Here is a 15,992-nt window from a genome sequence, read left to right as displayed (position 1 = left end):
CACATTAATATTCCATATGCACAGTAGAGATACAGATTAAATGACAAAATCGTTTCACTAACATCTAATGCAGCACAAGTGCCACTTATTGATCATCTTTGGCCAGCTAAATGCAAACCGCAATACACCACACGACCTTTACTGTATTAGGAAGAAATACTGCACGTTTTAAGTGCCTGCATCTGGAGTCAGGGGTCTTTTGTCTGAGATTTGAAAGTCTGGTTTTCGTGATGGCTTGTCTTGGACTCTTAAAAAGGACAAAGTGAGTAATCCTGCAGTTTGGTGTTTGTATTAAAGATTCAATTTTATTGTATTTTTCTTCTTAAAAGAGGGAGCTTGCTTGTGTTTTTGGATGCCTTTGTTGTAAAAGACTTAAGGACAAAATCCTGGCTTTCCTCCAGAAGTTCAGCCTTGAGATTCCAGTTGGTTGTGACCAGACAAGCTCTGAAAATGTCACACTGAACACCAGTGAATCTCAGCTGTAGGAGATTCAGGAGGGACTTACTGTATCCAGACTGATTAACTTCTCAGAGGTGTTGACAAGAAAGTGGGTTTCCATCACAGCACAGGATTACTACTTTACACAAACAGTGGTGGGAGTGTGAAAAAGGTTCCACAACATTTTAGAGTAACATGAGATGGGATAGTTAGATTAATTAGCTTCTAATAATAATCAGACACACAGGATGTTGTCAATCTCACACAGAGATCAGGGGTTTGTTAAAACAGCTGGATGGGCCAGCTGGCCTCCTCTTGTCTGTCCCCATCAGGGTCTGATCTTCTCATGCTGTGTGAGTGAGTTAGTATTTTATTGTTTTAATTATTGGGAACACAAACCACTAGATTGACTTCACATTAATCTCTGTACATGAGCAGCTACTGACATCTTAAAAAATCATAAAAAAACTTCTCTCTGTCAGCCTGAGTCCAAAATGACACCAAAAGTCACCTCCCCTACAACACCACCTCCTTCTTTTAAACAACAACCACCAAAGAAATCACAGCTGTTTCTAAACCACTCCCCCTAATAATCTTAATCACACCCCTAACAACGATACCCCCTAGCACTCACAGCCCCGCAGCTCTGTGCAGATCCAGAAAGTGAAACTCGGAGATCAGTTTCGTTTCACTTGAAACAGCCTCATAGCAGCTCCGTCTCTACTGCTCCTCTCTGTGCAGTTTTTACTTGTCAGAAAAATGGCAGAAGGCAATATTTCAGTTTCTCAGGACCAGTTCAGTTGCTCAGTGTGTCTGGATTTGCTGAAGGATCCAGTGACTCTGCTCTGTGGACACAGTTACTGTATGGGCTGTATTAATAACTGCTGGGATCAGGAATATCAGACTGGGATCTACAGGTGCCCCCAGTGTAGACAGACCTTCACCCCAAGACCTGATCTTCACAGAAACACCATCCTGGCTGAAGTGGTGGAGAAACTGAAGGAGAAAGAACTCAGTGGTCCTCCTCCTGCTCGCAGTCCTGCTGGCCCTGGAAATTTACTGTGTAATGTCTGCACTGGGAGAAAGAGGGGAGCTGTGAAATCCTGTCTGGTGTGTCTGGCCTCTTACTGTCAGACTCACCTCCAGCCTCACTATGAAGCTGTTCCATTGAAGAGACACAAGCTGGCTGATGCCACAGGGCAACCACGGGAGAAGATCTGCTCCACTCATCACAAACTGCTGGAGTTCTATTGCCGTACTGACCAGAAGTGTGTTTGTTATGCTTGTGTAATGGATGAACACAGAGACCATGATACTGTCTCAGCTGCAGCAGTAAGGACTGAGAAACAGGTGAGGACTTTCAGTCTGTATTTATTTTCTAGTACAAGATGTAAAATTGATATTTAGGATATCTCGGGCTCTAACTGATCTCTGGACTGTATTTACTGTTTCTGTAATGCTATATCTCTCCACTGGTGAGTCCTGCTCATGTACTCAGCTGTGATCCACACTGGTTGTGTCTCTGAACTGTCTCCTGTTCTTCTGTCTGTTGTTCATTATCTCCTCCTCCTCCAAACATGTTAAGTGATTATCAAAGACTGGTATGTATTTAGCCAAGATACTAGTTTTGAAACCATTTCAAATTTTGCAAGTTGCCACATATTTACTTCTGTAGAGAAAACCGGTTCAGGGACGCCAAATATGTAATCATAGTGGCTCTCTGAAGGCACCAGTTCTGTAGGGTTTGGGCATTTACTGTGACAATTATTAATTGTAGCAGTAAATCACAAAGTTGATTCTTTTGATGGCTTTAGAATCCAACCATGCGACATAACTCAAACAACGCGCACACACAGGTACTAATACACGAGGATACATTTATTAATACATAGAATATGCATATAAACAACAGATCTTAGCGAGAGGGTTATCAGAATACAAAAGGTATATATTCAATCAGTTACAAAGTGTTACACATATCAAGAGGACATACGTTCAGTATATCATTCATTAAGACCGTTTCGTAAAGTGAACTTGGTTACAACTTCTACATTAGATACTCAAACAAGTACATAACTCTTAGGAATTAAATTGATATCAACTGGTTGGGATAACAATTGAATTCTCGAGCTGTAATGCATTGAAGTTGAATACTCATCCAATCTTTGGGGATTCAGATCTCCTGCGGGCACAAAGAAACAGTTGCAGGCTGTTGCTGTCCAATCCGCGCTCTCTGGCTCCGTGCCAGGCTGTGCTGTGCGGCTTGCGACGGTGCGCTGCTGATGCTCACCGTTGGCTTTAACTAGCAAAGTTTGTGCACAGGAGAAAAGATGACTGTGGGTCCCAGCAAGTCAGGAAGAGGACCGGTTCGTTCCTGATGAAGAGCTAGTTCTGAATAGTAATTCAGCTGTCCACAGTTCCGACCTGTTCAAGAGGCCTGCTGCTGGTTACTCTCTGGCAACCTCAACTCTAGACTCTTAGAACAAAGGAAAGTTCTGGCACTCGGACACACTGGCCGTTCCGTGGTTGTCCGGGCTGAGTCTCAGGATGGTCAGGAGGCGCGCTGCGAGAATGTCCTGCCCTTGGGATTCTCCTTTGAATTCCCTTTAGAATTGTTGAATCTGAATCTGAATCTGAATCTGAATCTGAATCTCCCAGGCTCTCTGTGTTGCCTGTTTTTACCTGGAGGAACTTCAGCTCATTGATTGGCTGAAAGTTCCATGGGCATCAGAGTCCCACGTGGGTTACTCGGCCCTACCAGTCCCTGATTGGTTGATCAAGGTGAGATATGAGTCACTTAGTCCTGACACTTAGTAATGCAGTCCAGATGTCCAACTCGCACTCCCTAGACAGATAGGCGCCAATGGATAACCATTGATCATGATAGCCAGGCTTAGCTAAGTGCATCCCCCTTTGGGAGCTGTCCTTATCAAAAGAAAACATCTTGCATGAATGGTTTCTCTGTGGCTGCACCACAGAGATGAACAGAGAAATGGGGCCTCATTTGGGAAGCTCAGAAACACTTAATTCTGCCTTATTATTAAGCCTCGCCGCTACACTTCTGTTATGTTTCCAGTCAAAACTGAGCTTATGATTTTATTTACAAAGAAAAGAGTGAGTAAAAAATTGTGTTCAAATGACACTTTATTTTGCAAACATCACAAATTCAACTAGCCTTTCAGATAAAATGAACAGTCCCATTTGTGTGTGTTTGTGTGTGTGTGTGTTCACGCACATGAGTGCAGCGGGTGGTAATGATGGCTTGTTTTTGTGGTATACGATGCTGGTTTTTACATCCCTTGGGACACAGAGCTGTCTGTTCTTCCGTCGGGGGCAGCTGCTGGGGAGGTAGCCCAGATCTTTATGCCATATTTGCCTGGTTTACTCGGCATGTATTGTTGGGAAGGACAGTTGTAACAAGTTCAAGTGATGAATTAGTAGAATCCTATGATGACGAGAGAGAGTAGAGGCAGAAACAACACAGGTGTCCAATCTGAATCGACAGGCGAGTTCATGGTCAAGAGCAAAGGTAAGTTCAAAAAGCTGAAAGTAGTCGTACAAGAGAGGTTTCCAGAAAAGGAGCGAGGTAGGAGCTCGCTAGGAGAGAAGTCAATAGCGCGCAGTGAATAGCCAGTTTAGAGGGTTTAAATAGAGCTGAGTGCAGAACGGTACAGCGGGTGGTGATGGTTTAACACATGCAGCGACGGTGGTGCTTGTTGTGATTAGTCTGCTGCTGGAACTGGTCTGTGGTTTGTGGATCGATCTCTGATGACTGGTGGTCATGACAACAGCGACCTCTCAGGGGGACCAGGTGCTCATCCACAGTGACTTCCGGGCCGAGACTGTAGATTAGTGGCAGGCGCTTGTCCCAGACATCTCCAGTGCAGCGAATTCGTCTTGTTGACATCGGGCAGGTCTTGTGTCCCGCTTGTCAAAGCAAATGGCTCCTGAGAGAATATGAAAGGATTGACACATTAGCCTAAAATATGGCCCAACCAGACTCGGCATGCCAAAAGGTGGTGGTGGCCTCATTCCTTGATCTGTATACGCCAGACAGAATCAACAGACCCACGTATGCTTGAGAGTCTATTCAGTCCACCTCCCTCCAGCTATCGCTATCCACAAGTCTCCCCTCCAGGTTTGTCACATATAGGGCTGTCCTTTCAATAGCCCTTGGCAGAAACAATTTAAAGCTGGACTTTATATCTTCAACACGGGACACGGTATACATCTTGGCCCCGGGGCCATCCTGAAACTTGCAGCCACTGGGCTCATCAGCACTGCTGAAATCCCTTGTTGTGAGGAGCAGAGAGCAGTTAGGACACAGTATTGAGCTGTAAGAATGAAAAGCGAAGTCTCTAGATTGCGTTTCAGATATAATTTCTGTGTTTTCACTTCACATACAGATGTGCAGACCCAGGTGCGAGGAGTAAAAGTCGAGCAGGAGGTGGAGACTCGTGGTCTGCTGCGCTGCACATGCTGCCGGTGTAGATTAGACACGAAACAGGAGTGTGTCAGACAGGACCAGGAAACAAAGCTCGTGTGGATAAGACATCAGAGATACAGAGTGTCAATTGTCATGGGTGACTCTAAGGGGCATCTCTGTGATGTGATTCTCTTACAGCAGAAATGCCCTGAATGTCTCTGTTTCTCCACAGAATCAGCTAGGGGTGACACAGACACAAACCCAGCAGAGACTCCAGAAGAGAGAGAAGGAGCTTCAGGAGCTGACACAGGCTGTGGAGTCACTCGGAGTGGGTATTGACCAGAGAAGTGGACGCATTGACACACATTTCCAAAGCTGAACACTGGACAGTACCCTTTGGAAACACAACATACTGCATAATGTAGTTTGAGAGTTTTCCTGTGTAATAATCTACTGTGTGTCTCCTCCCTCAGAGCTCTGCACACACAGCGGTACAGCACACTGACAGGATCTTTACTGAGCTGATCCGCTCCATTGAAAGAACACGCTCTGAGGTTACAGAGCTGATCAGAGCTCAAGAGAGGGCTGCTGTGAGTCAGGCTGAAGGACTTCTAGAGCGACTGGAGAAGGAGATCACTGAGCTGAAGAGGAGAGATGCTGAGCTGAACCAGCTCTCACACACAGAGGATCACATCCATTTCCTCCAGGTAACATCATTGCTCTGTGATTCTGCAGTACAGAAGGGTGTCTCTCACACAGAGCTGCTCCTGGCTTCTCCCAAGGATTGTGTGTTGTGTTTGACTGGAAACTCCTCTTTCTCTTCTCTTCTCTTCAGAATTTCCAGTCTGTCTGTGTCCCTCCTGGAGATGGACACTCACCCAGCATCCCTGTCCGTCCAGATTTCTCTCCTGAGGCAGTGAGGAGAGCTGTCTCTGGACTGAAAGAACGACTGGAGGACATCTGCAAGAAGGAATCAATAAAGATTTCCATGACAGGTTGGTGGTGAAACACACTGATGTCTTTCTGGATAGACTATGAATTTCTCTTATATTGTTAATGGATTTTCTGTTCAGTGATTGTATTTATCAGAGCAGCTTACCAGTCAATGATTCAAATTCTAGGTGAAATATCTTTAAAGTTTTAGTCTCACAAATCTTTATGACAGTAACTGTATTGTTATATTGTGCTGTATGTAGTTTAACAGGAATGTTTTAATAGGAGCGACAGTCCCTGTATAGTAGAACCATAGGTGTAACGAACAGTTCTTTCCGGACCTTATGCAGACGACACAATCCGAAGAAGTAGGAAACACTAGGAAAAAGTCATGCAGGGATACGGGGCTGAAAACAGGGGGGCGTGTCCAAAGTGCGCTGGTGCACGGGGAAGGTGTGGCCGAGGCAAACAATCCAAAAAACAATCCATAGAGGCAATCCAAAACACAAGAATAAGACCATTGGCAGGTGATCCATCCAAACAAAGAATTAAAACCAGAAACCGGGTCAGAACCGGCGGACAGGGAACAGGAACAAAGATTAAAACCTTAACGGGACCAGGCCCTTCCAGGTCCCGGACTCGCACGGTGCGGAAACCAGATACAGAGCCAGGATGAGCATCAGCGCCTGGCTTTTAAGGTGGGCTGGGAAAAGGGATCAGGTGCACACAATTAAGTCTAAAGTGAAAGGGCTGGAGCACCCTTAAGGAAAGAGGACTATAATCGTGAGAATAGGGGCCACAGTCTCAGTCCAGTAGATCGGTCCTGTTACAATAGGATCTACAGCCCAAGTGAAGCAGAATAGCTCTGTTATTCCTGTTAATCTGTTACTGCAGCCCTGATGAAACATTTCTCTGTGTGTCTCCCCAGTGACTGATGTCTACAGTCTGCTGACTCCAGAACCCGGGTCCAGAGCAGAGCTTTTACACTGTGAGTCTGTTTTCACAACAGCTCCCCCTTGAAATATACCTGGAGCTCAAACACACAGCAGGAACAGTGATACATAAACTGATACACACTCTGACACACACACTGGTTCACACTCTGATACTTGCTGATACACGTCTGAATTCAGAAAGTCAAGCTTGCAGACAGTCACTCTGTGTGGATCAGAGTCACACTGTGTAAGAAACACACAGATGGACAGAGACAGAAAATCCAGTGGGGGTCATTTTTTAAGAAAATGCACTTTATTACAACAATGTGTACAGCACACTTCTTACAAAAAATACAATTATAACAACAACACTTCAACAGAATTTAAATCGTCTCTAAGAGAGTGATTGTTCATTATCAAACTTTCCATTTCGCAAGTGGTCAGTGAGGCTGGTTCACACAATAAGAGCCCCTCCAAGCCTCCTGGGTGTTACCACTGGCTGCAGTCCTGGCTCTGAAACTGCGATTGTCCATTTCTCAACAGGAGCACTAAGGAACAGGTTTTCTGAGCTTTCTTCAGTCCCTGTACAGAGCTCTCTGTCCTGTCCAGTGCACTTTTCCGTGGAGAATCCCCACCAGGCTACCTAGTTAAATAGCTTCATCCTACATGCCTCCGTTATGCTTCGTGAGCTGGAGGTTCCAGCTGACGGATCGCTGTTCCACCCCACACGTCTGGTCGCTATTGATGATGTGGGGCAGGATGGTCCTCAGTCTGCTGGCTAGTAGCTTGGACAGGATTATTGACACCTCTCACTGTCTAGCTGATGTCCAGAGATCAGGCAGTGTGTCCAGTGAGCAGGACATCTCTGTATCTCAGTCAGTGATACTGGTCACTGTGGGTACAGGTCACTCAGTCAGTGATACTGGTTACTGTGGGAACAGGTCACTCAGACAATGTTACTGGTCACTGTTGGTAAAGGTCACTCATGCTGTGAGAGATCACACGACAATGAGAAGCATTTGACTGAGCATTGATCAGTTCTCAGTATCACTGCTGGTTCTTTATGAAATCACTGCTCACTGCTGTGGACAGACTGTGTTTCTTATCTTTCTCAATGGCTCAAGCACCGGACTCCAGGGTGTCCTGTGATGTGTCTGTGTGTCTTATTGCCTTGTGCTGCTCAGTCTTATTGAGTGAGACTCCAGTCTTACAGCCACTGCTGCTCACCCTCACTGACTCTGATCCACACTGGAGTGGAGACCGGGGATCCTGAAATGAACTGACTGCAGACTGTAGTATAAACTCTGGTATAATAACAGGTATGAAGCAATAACAGTCTTTAGTACAATAAAGATCTACTCTCTCTCTCTCTCTCTCTGCAGATCCTGTGAAGCGAGCTCCTATCCCTAAATCACGTATGTACACTGTGTGAAACTCTGCTGACAGACAGTACTGACTTTACTGACGTGTTATTACCAGTGAGCGACTGTGATTACAGTGTCTGTATCTTTGTGTCCCAGTGTGTGTCTGTGATTAACAGTGTCTGTATCTCTGTGTCCCAGTGTGTGACTGTGATTAACAGTGTCTGTATCTCTGTGTCCCAGTGTGTGACTGTGATTAACAGTATCTGTGTCTCTGTGTTCCAGTGTGAGACTGTGATTAACAGTGTCTGTATATCTGTGTTTCAGAATGGCAGTGGTTGTGCAGTGCTGCAGGTAGGTCTGTCTCTTCTTGAAGACAGAGGTGTTGTTTTAAGCCCTAGTGTCTGAGGTTATTGAGGTCTTGAGTCCAGAAGGTCTCTTTGGTGTGATATGATCTGTAAACAGAAGGAGATGTATTTCAATCTCATGTTTCTGTAACATCCTACATGTGGGCTGTGAAGATCAATCAAAGTTTCATGGTGGGAATTTCTATCTCCGTCCTGTGTTTCAATCTAATGGCCAGTATGAGTCTCTCCAGGACTGACAGTATAGAAAACTCATTTTCCCCGAAGGCCACGTGCTCTGGTCTCTGCTAACTCCTGAATGAGGGTCTACAGACTGAATGTGGCAGAACCAGTGACTGGAAAAACTGTGGAATATCAGGAGAATTCAGGAGCAGAGCCAGTCTCATAATAACAAGCTGTTCAAATCCTAAGGAGAAACACTGTTAAAGGTTGTGGAAAAAAGGATGGTATAATGACAGTATTCTTCCCCTGAAGTTTCACAGACACACAGCCTCTTGTGAGAGGCAGCAGTGGGACTCTGGTACAGGGGCTCCTCTGGGGCCTGTAGGCCTCTCTTTTGTCTGAGAAATGGCTGCTTCTCTTCACATGTCAACCAGGCTGATGGGTCAGCAAGAAGAAACAAATGAGAGTTTATATTTATAAAATCACCTTTTCTTCGTCTGTTTCCCTATTTCCTCTGACTGTGTTATCAGGATGTTCATACAAACACAGTACAGGCAGGATGGGCTTCTATATAGAGTACGTTCAGGCTGAGGGAATAATAAACATTATCAGGCAGATAAACGTTATTGCTAAACAGCTCATGTTGTTGCTTTTTGTGTTTAAAATCATGATACAGTCAGGATGTTGAACCTCTTTAACCCCCAGCTCCTCAAAGGTCATTTCCACCTGGAGTGTTTGTGGCCTGAACATCTTGCAATATCTTGGACAGTATAGCAAGTCCAGGCCTGGTTCAGGGTCTGAATTCAAGGAACCATCTTGACATCAAGTCTGAAACATCAGATTTATATATATTTTACTCAGTACACACTCTAGGAAGAAATATCCGCCACCCCGAAAAAACACATTTCATTTCTTCAAAAATGATTATTCAAATTATAGCACATGTAGATACCTATTGTTCCAGGCCGTGCCCAATATATGTCTATTATTTATATTGGATAGGCTCTTTTTTACAGCCTTTCTATTCTCCAGGAGTAAAAACATAAGAACTGAGAAGAATCTTTTTGATCTTCACTGGACTGACCAGCAGACAATAGAAGGAGAGTTTTTATTAATTATTAAGAGTTTGTATTTAAGTATTAAATATCAGGAGAGTATTAAGTCAGTGTTCATTGGTCATGCGAATAAAGCCTCTTGAATTGAATTGATCAAAACCCCCATTCACAATGAACATGTATAAGCCCCGCCCCCCGTCTCTCAGTGGTCAGAGCTCACTGATTGACAGCTGGTGTCTCCTATCAGAGAGGCAGACAGCTATGCGCGAACAGTCTGAAGTCAGTATGAGCGCCACAGTCACAAAAGTTTTTTTTTTATTAAACGAATAGAATTTACAAATACAACTACAACCAGAGGATCAGAAACAGGTACAAGAGAAAAAAAACACAACAGAAAAAAACATTTAACCACCAGAGGTAATGAAGTAAATTATGTGATCAAATTGTATTTTTTACATATATCATGTTTCCCTTGCTTTATTATTTCTCAATTATATATAGAATTTAAATAGTGTTTCAACATGCATGCGTTTCCTGTATAAAATAAAAATCAGCACTCACTTTTTTAGAAAACAAATAAAAACACTTTTCTTTTTAAACACTTCGAGTACCTCTGGCATTCATGAAAAATACATACACAAAAGCAGATAACTTACTCTTAAATTGTCTAAATTATTGAGTTTTTCAAGAACCAGAACTATAACAGTCCTTAATACATAACTACAACATTCCAAACTAACACTAAATAAACATTAGTATATACTGCTATAACAAATTAAACCAAACATAATCATTACCTGAGCAGTCACTGGGAGCGAATCTCCTTCCTGTCCACAGAGGCCCTCGCTCCCACAAAGTAGGCTCTCCTCCCCTCTCTTCTGGCAGCTTCAACCTTGGGCCACAGCTGATTCCTGGTGCTCCTGTCTGGGGCGGACAGGTCCTCTGCAAATCTCAGTTTGTTCTCATTCAAATACTCATTCCCCCTCGCCGCTGGCCACAGCATATCCCTCACCGTCCTCTTGGTGAACTGTATTATAATCATTCTAGGGCGCACTTGCCCAGACATGTTAGCTCTCCCGAGCCTGTGAACAGTGTTGATGGCCGATATCATGCCCTCCTGGTCCGGCAGGGTCCTTTTACAGATACTCTTCACTGTTGCAACAATGTCCTTATTTTTCTGTAGTCAAAAAAAGCAAAAAAATAACATTCAGGTCATGAAAAACTCAAAACAACTCCTCAGCCTCTAAACTTTACCTCCCACCTGAATGCCATCTTGAATGCTGCGCCTCTGTTTCACTCTGGGTTTCTGGATGTGTTATTTCTGGTTTAAATTGAATACTTTGGACATTTCTTCACATTTTCAAAGTAAGTGTGAAGGTTTTCTTATATTTAAGCAAGATTTTGGTTTTGTTATTATATTGTTTTTGTGTAAAAACGGGCATTATACAGTCGTCTTTGAATTCAGCACTGTTTTATTCTGCGTCATCAGGAAAATGGTCTTAGAGAAGATGAACGAGCTGCTAAACTGGGATTTGAAATAAACCGTTTTAACAGACAGGCGCATCTCCAGTACTCTTTCCACGTCCCCTCCAGCTGCTACACTTTTCTCTTTAGTTGCCATCGATATTTTGTAGTACCATATATATATACGATTGAGGTATCTTAGACTTCTCCTTTGAAGACCCAGCACTCCTAAATAAAGACATTTCACAGTATAATGGAGTTAAGTTGGAATGTAATCGGCAGGAGCCTGTTGTGATATTTGCTGTTTTATTCCCCAGCTGCTGTGACTCTGGACCCTGATACAGCTCACTGTGTTCTCAGCCTGTCTGAGGATGGGAAGAGAGTGAGACAGGGACAGGGGAAGAGTCTCTCTGACAATCCTCACAGATTTGATCACTGGTCCTGTGTCGTGAGCAGGGAGGCCTTCACCTCAGGGAGACACTACTGGGAGGTGGAGGTGAACGACTGGTGGACAATAGGAGTGACCAGAGAGTCTGCAGAGAGGCAAGGGGGGTTCAGCTTCTCTCCCCAGCAGGGTTACTGGTGTCTGAGCTCTTACCTCTCTGTTTTATCTGCTCTCACTGACCCTGTGACTCATCTTCCCCACAGTCTGCAGCCCAGAAAGCTGGGGGTGTGTGTGGATATTGAGGAGAGGAATGTCTCCTTTTACACAGTGGAGTCCAGAGCTCATCTCTATACTTTCACTGACATGGTCTTCACTCAGGGAGAGAAGATCTATCCTGTCTTCAGGACTGTGGATCGTAACAAAGACCTTGAGCTGCTGCCTGCTGTCAGTGTGGAGATTAAACCAGTCACTGACTCATGAACACAGGCTGACTCTCTCCCAGCTCTCTGTCCCACTGCTCATACTGGGAGATGGGTTTAACGGCGGGTAGTGAGATGATGTCAAAAATCTAATAGTAATTTTAGATGATGTCGATGTTGTGTCATGTTTAAACATGTTATATTACAGTAAAAGATTAAAACAGGAAAATAACATATACGAGAGAGGGAGATATTCCTCGCTACCAGCCTGCTGTACTCCTGACTTGTAAATATCTCTGGAAACCCTCTCGTGTTGTTTTTTTTTTTCGAATTTTGAGAAAATAAACTGAAATGAATTAAAAATGAAATCCTGTGTGAGTCTCTCCTGCACGTGCCGGTGACTGTAAAGCTGCCTGAACTGGGAGTCCAGCTGACGTCATCAGCCAGGCAGAATAGGCACTGTGATGCCATCAGAAAGTGGTGTAGCGGCGAGGCTTATTAATAAGAAAGAATTAAGTGTTCTGAGCTTCCCAAATGAGGCCCCATTTGGAGCCACAGAGAGACCATTAGTGCAGGGTGATTTAAGGTTTCCTCTGATAAGGGACAGCTCCCAAAGGGGGATGCACTTAGCTAAGCCTGGCTATCATGATCAATGGTCATCCATTGGCGCCTATCTGTCTAGGGAGTGCCAGTTGGACATCTGGACTGCATTACTAAGTGTCAGGACTAAGTGACTCATATCTCACCTTGATCAACCAATCAGGGACTGGTAGGGCTGAGTAACCCATGTGGGACTCTGATGCCCATGGAACTTTCAGCCAATCAATGAGCTGAAGTTCCTCCAGGTAAAAACAGGCAACACAGAGAGCCTGGGAGATTCAGATTCAACAAGATTCAGAAGGGGAGTTTCAGAGAGATTCAGTAAGATTCTGGAGAGGATTCTGTGGACTGTTCTAAAGGGAATTCAAAGGAGAATTCCAGGGCAGGACGGCCCAGGAGCAGAAGGCTCCCAAGGGCAGGACATTCTCGCAGCGCCCCTCCTGACCATCCTGAGACTCAGCCCGGACAACCACGGAACGGCCAGTGTGTCTGAGTGCCAGAACTTTCCTTTGTTCTAAGAGTCTAGAGTGGAGGTTGCCAGAGAGTAATCAGCAGCAGGCCTCGTGAACAGGTCGGAACTGTGGACAGCTGAATCACTATTCAGAACTAGTTCTTCATCAGGAACGAACCGGTCCTCTTCCTGACTTGCTGGGACCCACAGTCATCTTTTCTCCTGTGCACAAAATTTGCTAGTTAAAGCCAACAGTGAGCATCAGCAGCGCACCGTCGCAAGCCGCACAGCACAGCCTGGCACGGAGCCAGAGAGCGCGGATTGGACAGCAACAAGCCTGCAATTGTTTCTTTGTGCCCGCAGGAGATCTGAATCCCCAGAGATTGGATGAGTATTCAACTTCAATGCATTACAGCTCGAGAATTCAATTGTTATCCAAACCAGTTGATATCAATTTAATTCCTAAGAGTTATGTACTTGTTTGAGTATCTAATGTAGAAGTTGTAACCAAGTTAATTTATGAAACGGTCTTAATGAATGATATACTGAACGTATGTCCTCTTGATATATGTAACTCTTTGTAACTGATTGAATATATACCTTTTGTATTCTGATAACTCTCTCGATAAGATCTGTTAGGTTTATATGCATATTCTATGTATTAATAAATGTATCCTCGTGTATTAGTACCTGTGTGTGCGCGTTGTTTGAGTTATGTCGCATGGTTGGATTCTAAACCCATCAAAAGAATCAACTTTGTGATTTACTGCTACAATTAATAATTGTCTCAGTAAATGCCCAAACCCTACAGAACTGGTGCCTTCAGAGAGCCACTAACATTACATATTTGGCATCCCACGGCTACGGTTTTCCTACAGTGGCTAAGGGTGTTTATGGGAGTTGTAGTTTGTAAGATGTTTAGTTCCCAATAAATTGATATAATAGCCCAGTGAAAGCTCTGTTTACTTTCATATGAAAGCCCAAAACACTAAACTGAACCCAAGATTTTACATCTGTTTGGTGGCAGCGTCAAGTTTTTTTCTTCACGGACAGAAACTTGGGCTACTTGTCAGTCTTGTCTTCTGTCCTGGGCTATGGGCTATTTAATTATTTACTTTTTTCGATAGCCTGAAATTTCATTCAGATCTGTCCATGTAATGTCATACATTTTATTGCCCTTGTGTGTGTTTAACCCTTGTCGAATGGGTTGTAAATGTCTCTTCCTTGAGTACTGGCCAACACTGAAAAAAGGCTACAGGAGCTCTGTAAATGAAGATTTGTGTGTGCGCTACCCAACACACTTAGTTGCAGCAGTGTGGGTGTTTAAATGCTATTGGCTCATGAACAGCATCCCCCTATCCCAGTGCATTGCCTGTCTAATAGTGCCACATTCAATAAAACCAATAGAGAAAGAGATTCACAACGCAAAGCAGTGTCAATCTTCTGTGTAAAATATCGGTTTGTAAAACTCCGCTCTGAATCTGGACTGTAATTAACACTGTAAACATCCCGTTTGTATAAAAACAGGTGAGTGTAAATCTGCTTTGTTATTGTCGAGCTGTGTAAGAAGACAAGAAACATATATTTCCGGACCTTTAATTCAGTATGATGTGTTTAGTACTGCAGAGATCAATGACAATGTATGTATAGAAAAAAGGTGAGTGTGAATCTGGTACAGATGCAGCCATTCAAAATGAGCGGTAAAAACCCACGGTACAGTAACCTACCTGCAGGGCACCGGAGGGCACCGCGGTAAGTGATTGGTTGGCCAAAATGACTGACAGGGGCACTCGTGGTGCATTGGTTGGTAGTGAAAAGATTTAATCATTTAATGTCTTTACTGTGCACGTTTCAATCCGCTTAGTTTTGAATATTTATATGGAATTTTACCACTAAAGGGAAATTTTAGTAGCTGAGCATAAAAAGAAGAGGAGCATAATGCATCTGAAGGTCATAAACGATATTAATTTAGGAACATAAACATTACTGTATGTACATAAACTGTACTGTGTATGGCTGGTCTTGATAGTTTAAAGAAAAAATACACACCAGTCTTCCATTTCTCCCTTAACATTTTTAGCATGAAAGTTTTATGAAACAGTACCCAAACATGTGATTGCTGTATAGAATGAATTTTAATTTTTAAAAATTATTTAACACGAAAATTAAGCTGTTTACATCTTCCGCCTGAGAACAGTCACCCGTTGCTACCCAACGCAGAAACATAGCCACTAACTAGCAAAGAGAGGACATTAGCTAGCCAATATGATAAAGAAATAAATGATTATTTTGTTTGTTTCTTTTGCACATTTATTTGAACATTTCCATCGATTGTACAAGCACTTGGAAACTGTCCAATCCCTAGTTCATCAAGCATTTACCGGTCTGGCGCCGGTCTGTGTCTTTTAGGATATAATGCCAGAGAACTCTTGTTTTTATGTCCACTATAACTACGCTGGGCAAACGTTCCGAGGTCAAATTCTTCCAGCACGGGGGTACCTTTAAAGCGGAGACGACGGCATCGAAATTTTTTGGCGCGCCTTCTCTTTAAAGCCCTGGCCAAATATGAAGACGTACGTACAGTTATTATTCAAACGGAATTAAAAACTACACATCCCAGTTACCATGGTGGTGCTTGTGATCATTGCGTTTAACAAACGAAACAGGGCGAAAAATCAGTCACATGACTTTGGGGCAGAGTTTCGAAAGCTTAACCTATCAGCAACAAAGCGAAATTTACACGATAGGCTACCTCAAACTGTCAGTTACACGACTGTGTATGTCGCTTAAGCCACTCCTATTTGGCATTTTAGTTATGGAGGCAAGAAGACGCCCCCCCCCGGGTGTCTGATTTGCCGCCATCTTTAACTGTCCCGTGTCTGAATGGTAGTAGCTACGCGTACGAAATAAAGTTAATCCCAACGACAAAACATATATTTTTGTGGTAAGAGGGCGCAAAACATCAGTATTTACTGCTATTAATTACTGTACGATTTAT

The 15,992-nt window shown here is 43.6% G+C and overlaps 1 protein-coding gene across 6 annotated transcripts; it reads left to right on the top strand.

Moving 5' to 3' along the window:
- Window positions 1-1,152: 1,152 nt before the first annotated feature.
- LOC148637537 (E3 ubiquitin-protein ligase TRIM39-like) lies at window positions 1,153-12,311 on the top strand. Of its 6 annotated transcripts, XM_088623428.1 has the most exons (8): window positions 1,153-1,788; window positions 5,097-5,192; window positions 5,338-5,571; window positions 5,700-5,859; window positions 6,726-6,785; window positions 8,115-8,147; window positions 8,421-8,447; window positions 11,457-12,311. In XM_088623428.1, the coding sequence occupies exons 1-8, from the start codon at window positions 1,198-1,200 to the stop codon at window positions 12,002-12,004; spliced, it is 1,749 nt and encodes a 582-aa protein (XP_088479554.1). In that variant the 5' UTR covers window positions 1,153-1,197; the 3' UTR covers window positions 12,005-12,311. The 6 variants fall into 6 exon arrangements, with proteins under 6 accessions (XP_088479554.1, XP_088479559.1, XP_088479556.1 ...); XM_088623433.1 differs by lacking the exon at window positions 5,338-5,571; XM_088623430.1 differs by lacking the exon at window positions 6,726-6,785.
- Window positions 12,312-15,992: the final 3,681 nt, after the last annotated feature.

This window comes from Lepisosteus platostomus, unplaced genomic scaffold, assembly GCF_059453375.1.
Source record: "Lepisosteus platostomus isolate fLepPlt1 unplaced genomic scaffold, fLepPlt1.hap1 Scaffold_118_H1, whole genome shotgun sequence".
NCBI classification, from domain to species: Eukaryota; Metazoa; Chordata; class Actinopteri; order Semionotiformes; family Lepisosteidae; genus Lepisosteus; species Lepisosteus platostomus.
Note: the sequence above shows the minus strand (reverse complement) of the source record. Positions and strands in the feature narration are given on the sequence as shown.

Coding starts and splice junctions, on each gene's coding strand:
- LOC148637537 (XM_088623428.1), top strand. CDS start 1,198: ATGGCAGAAGGCAATATTTCAGTTTCTCAGGACCAGTTCAGTTGCTCA. Junction 5,193..5,337: donor AGGCTGTGGAGTCACTCGGA/GTGGGTATTGAC, acceptor CTCCTCCCTCAG/AGCTCTGCACACACAGCGGT. Junction 5,860..6,725: donor AATAAAGATTTCCATGACAG/GTTGGTGGTGAA, acceptor GTGTCTCCCCAG/TGACTGATGTCTACAGTCTG.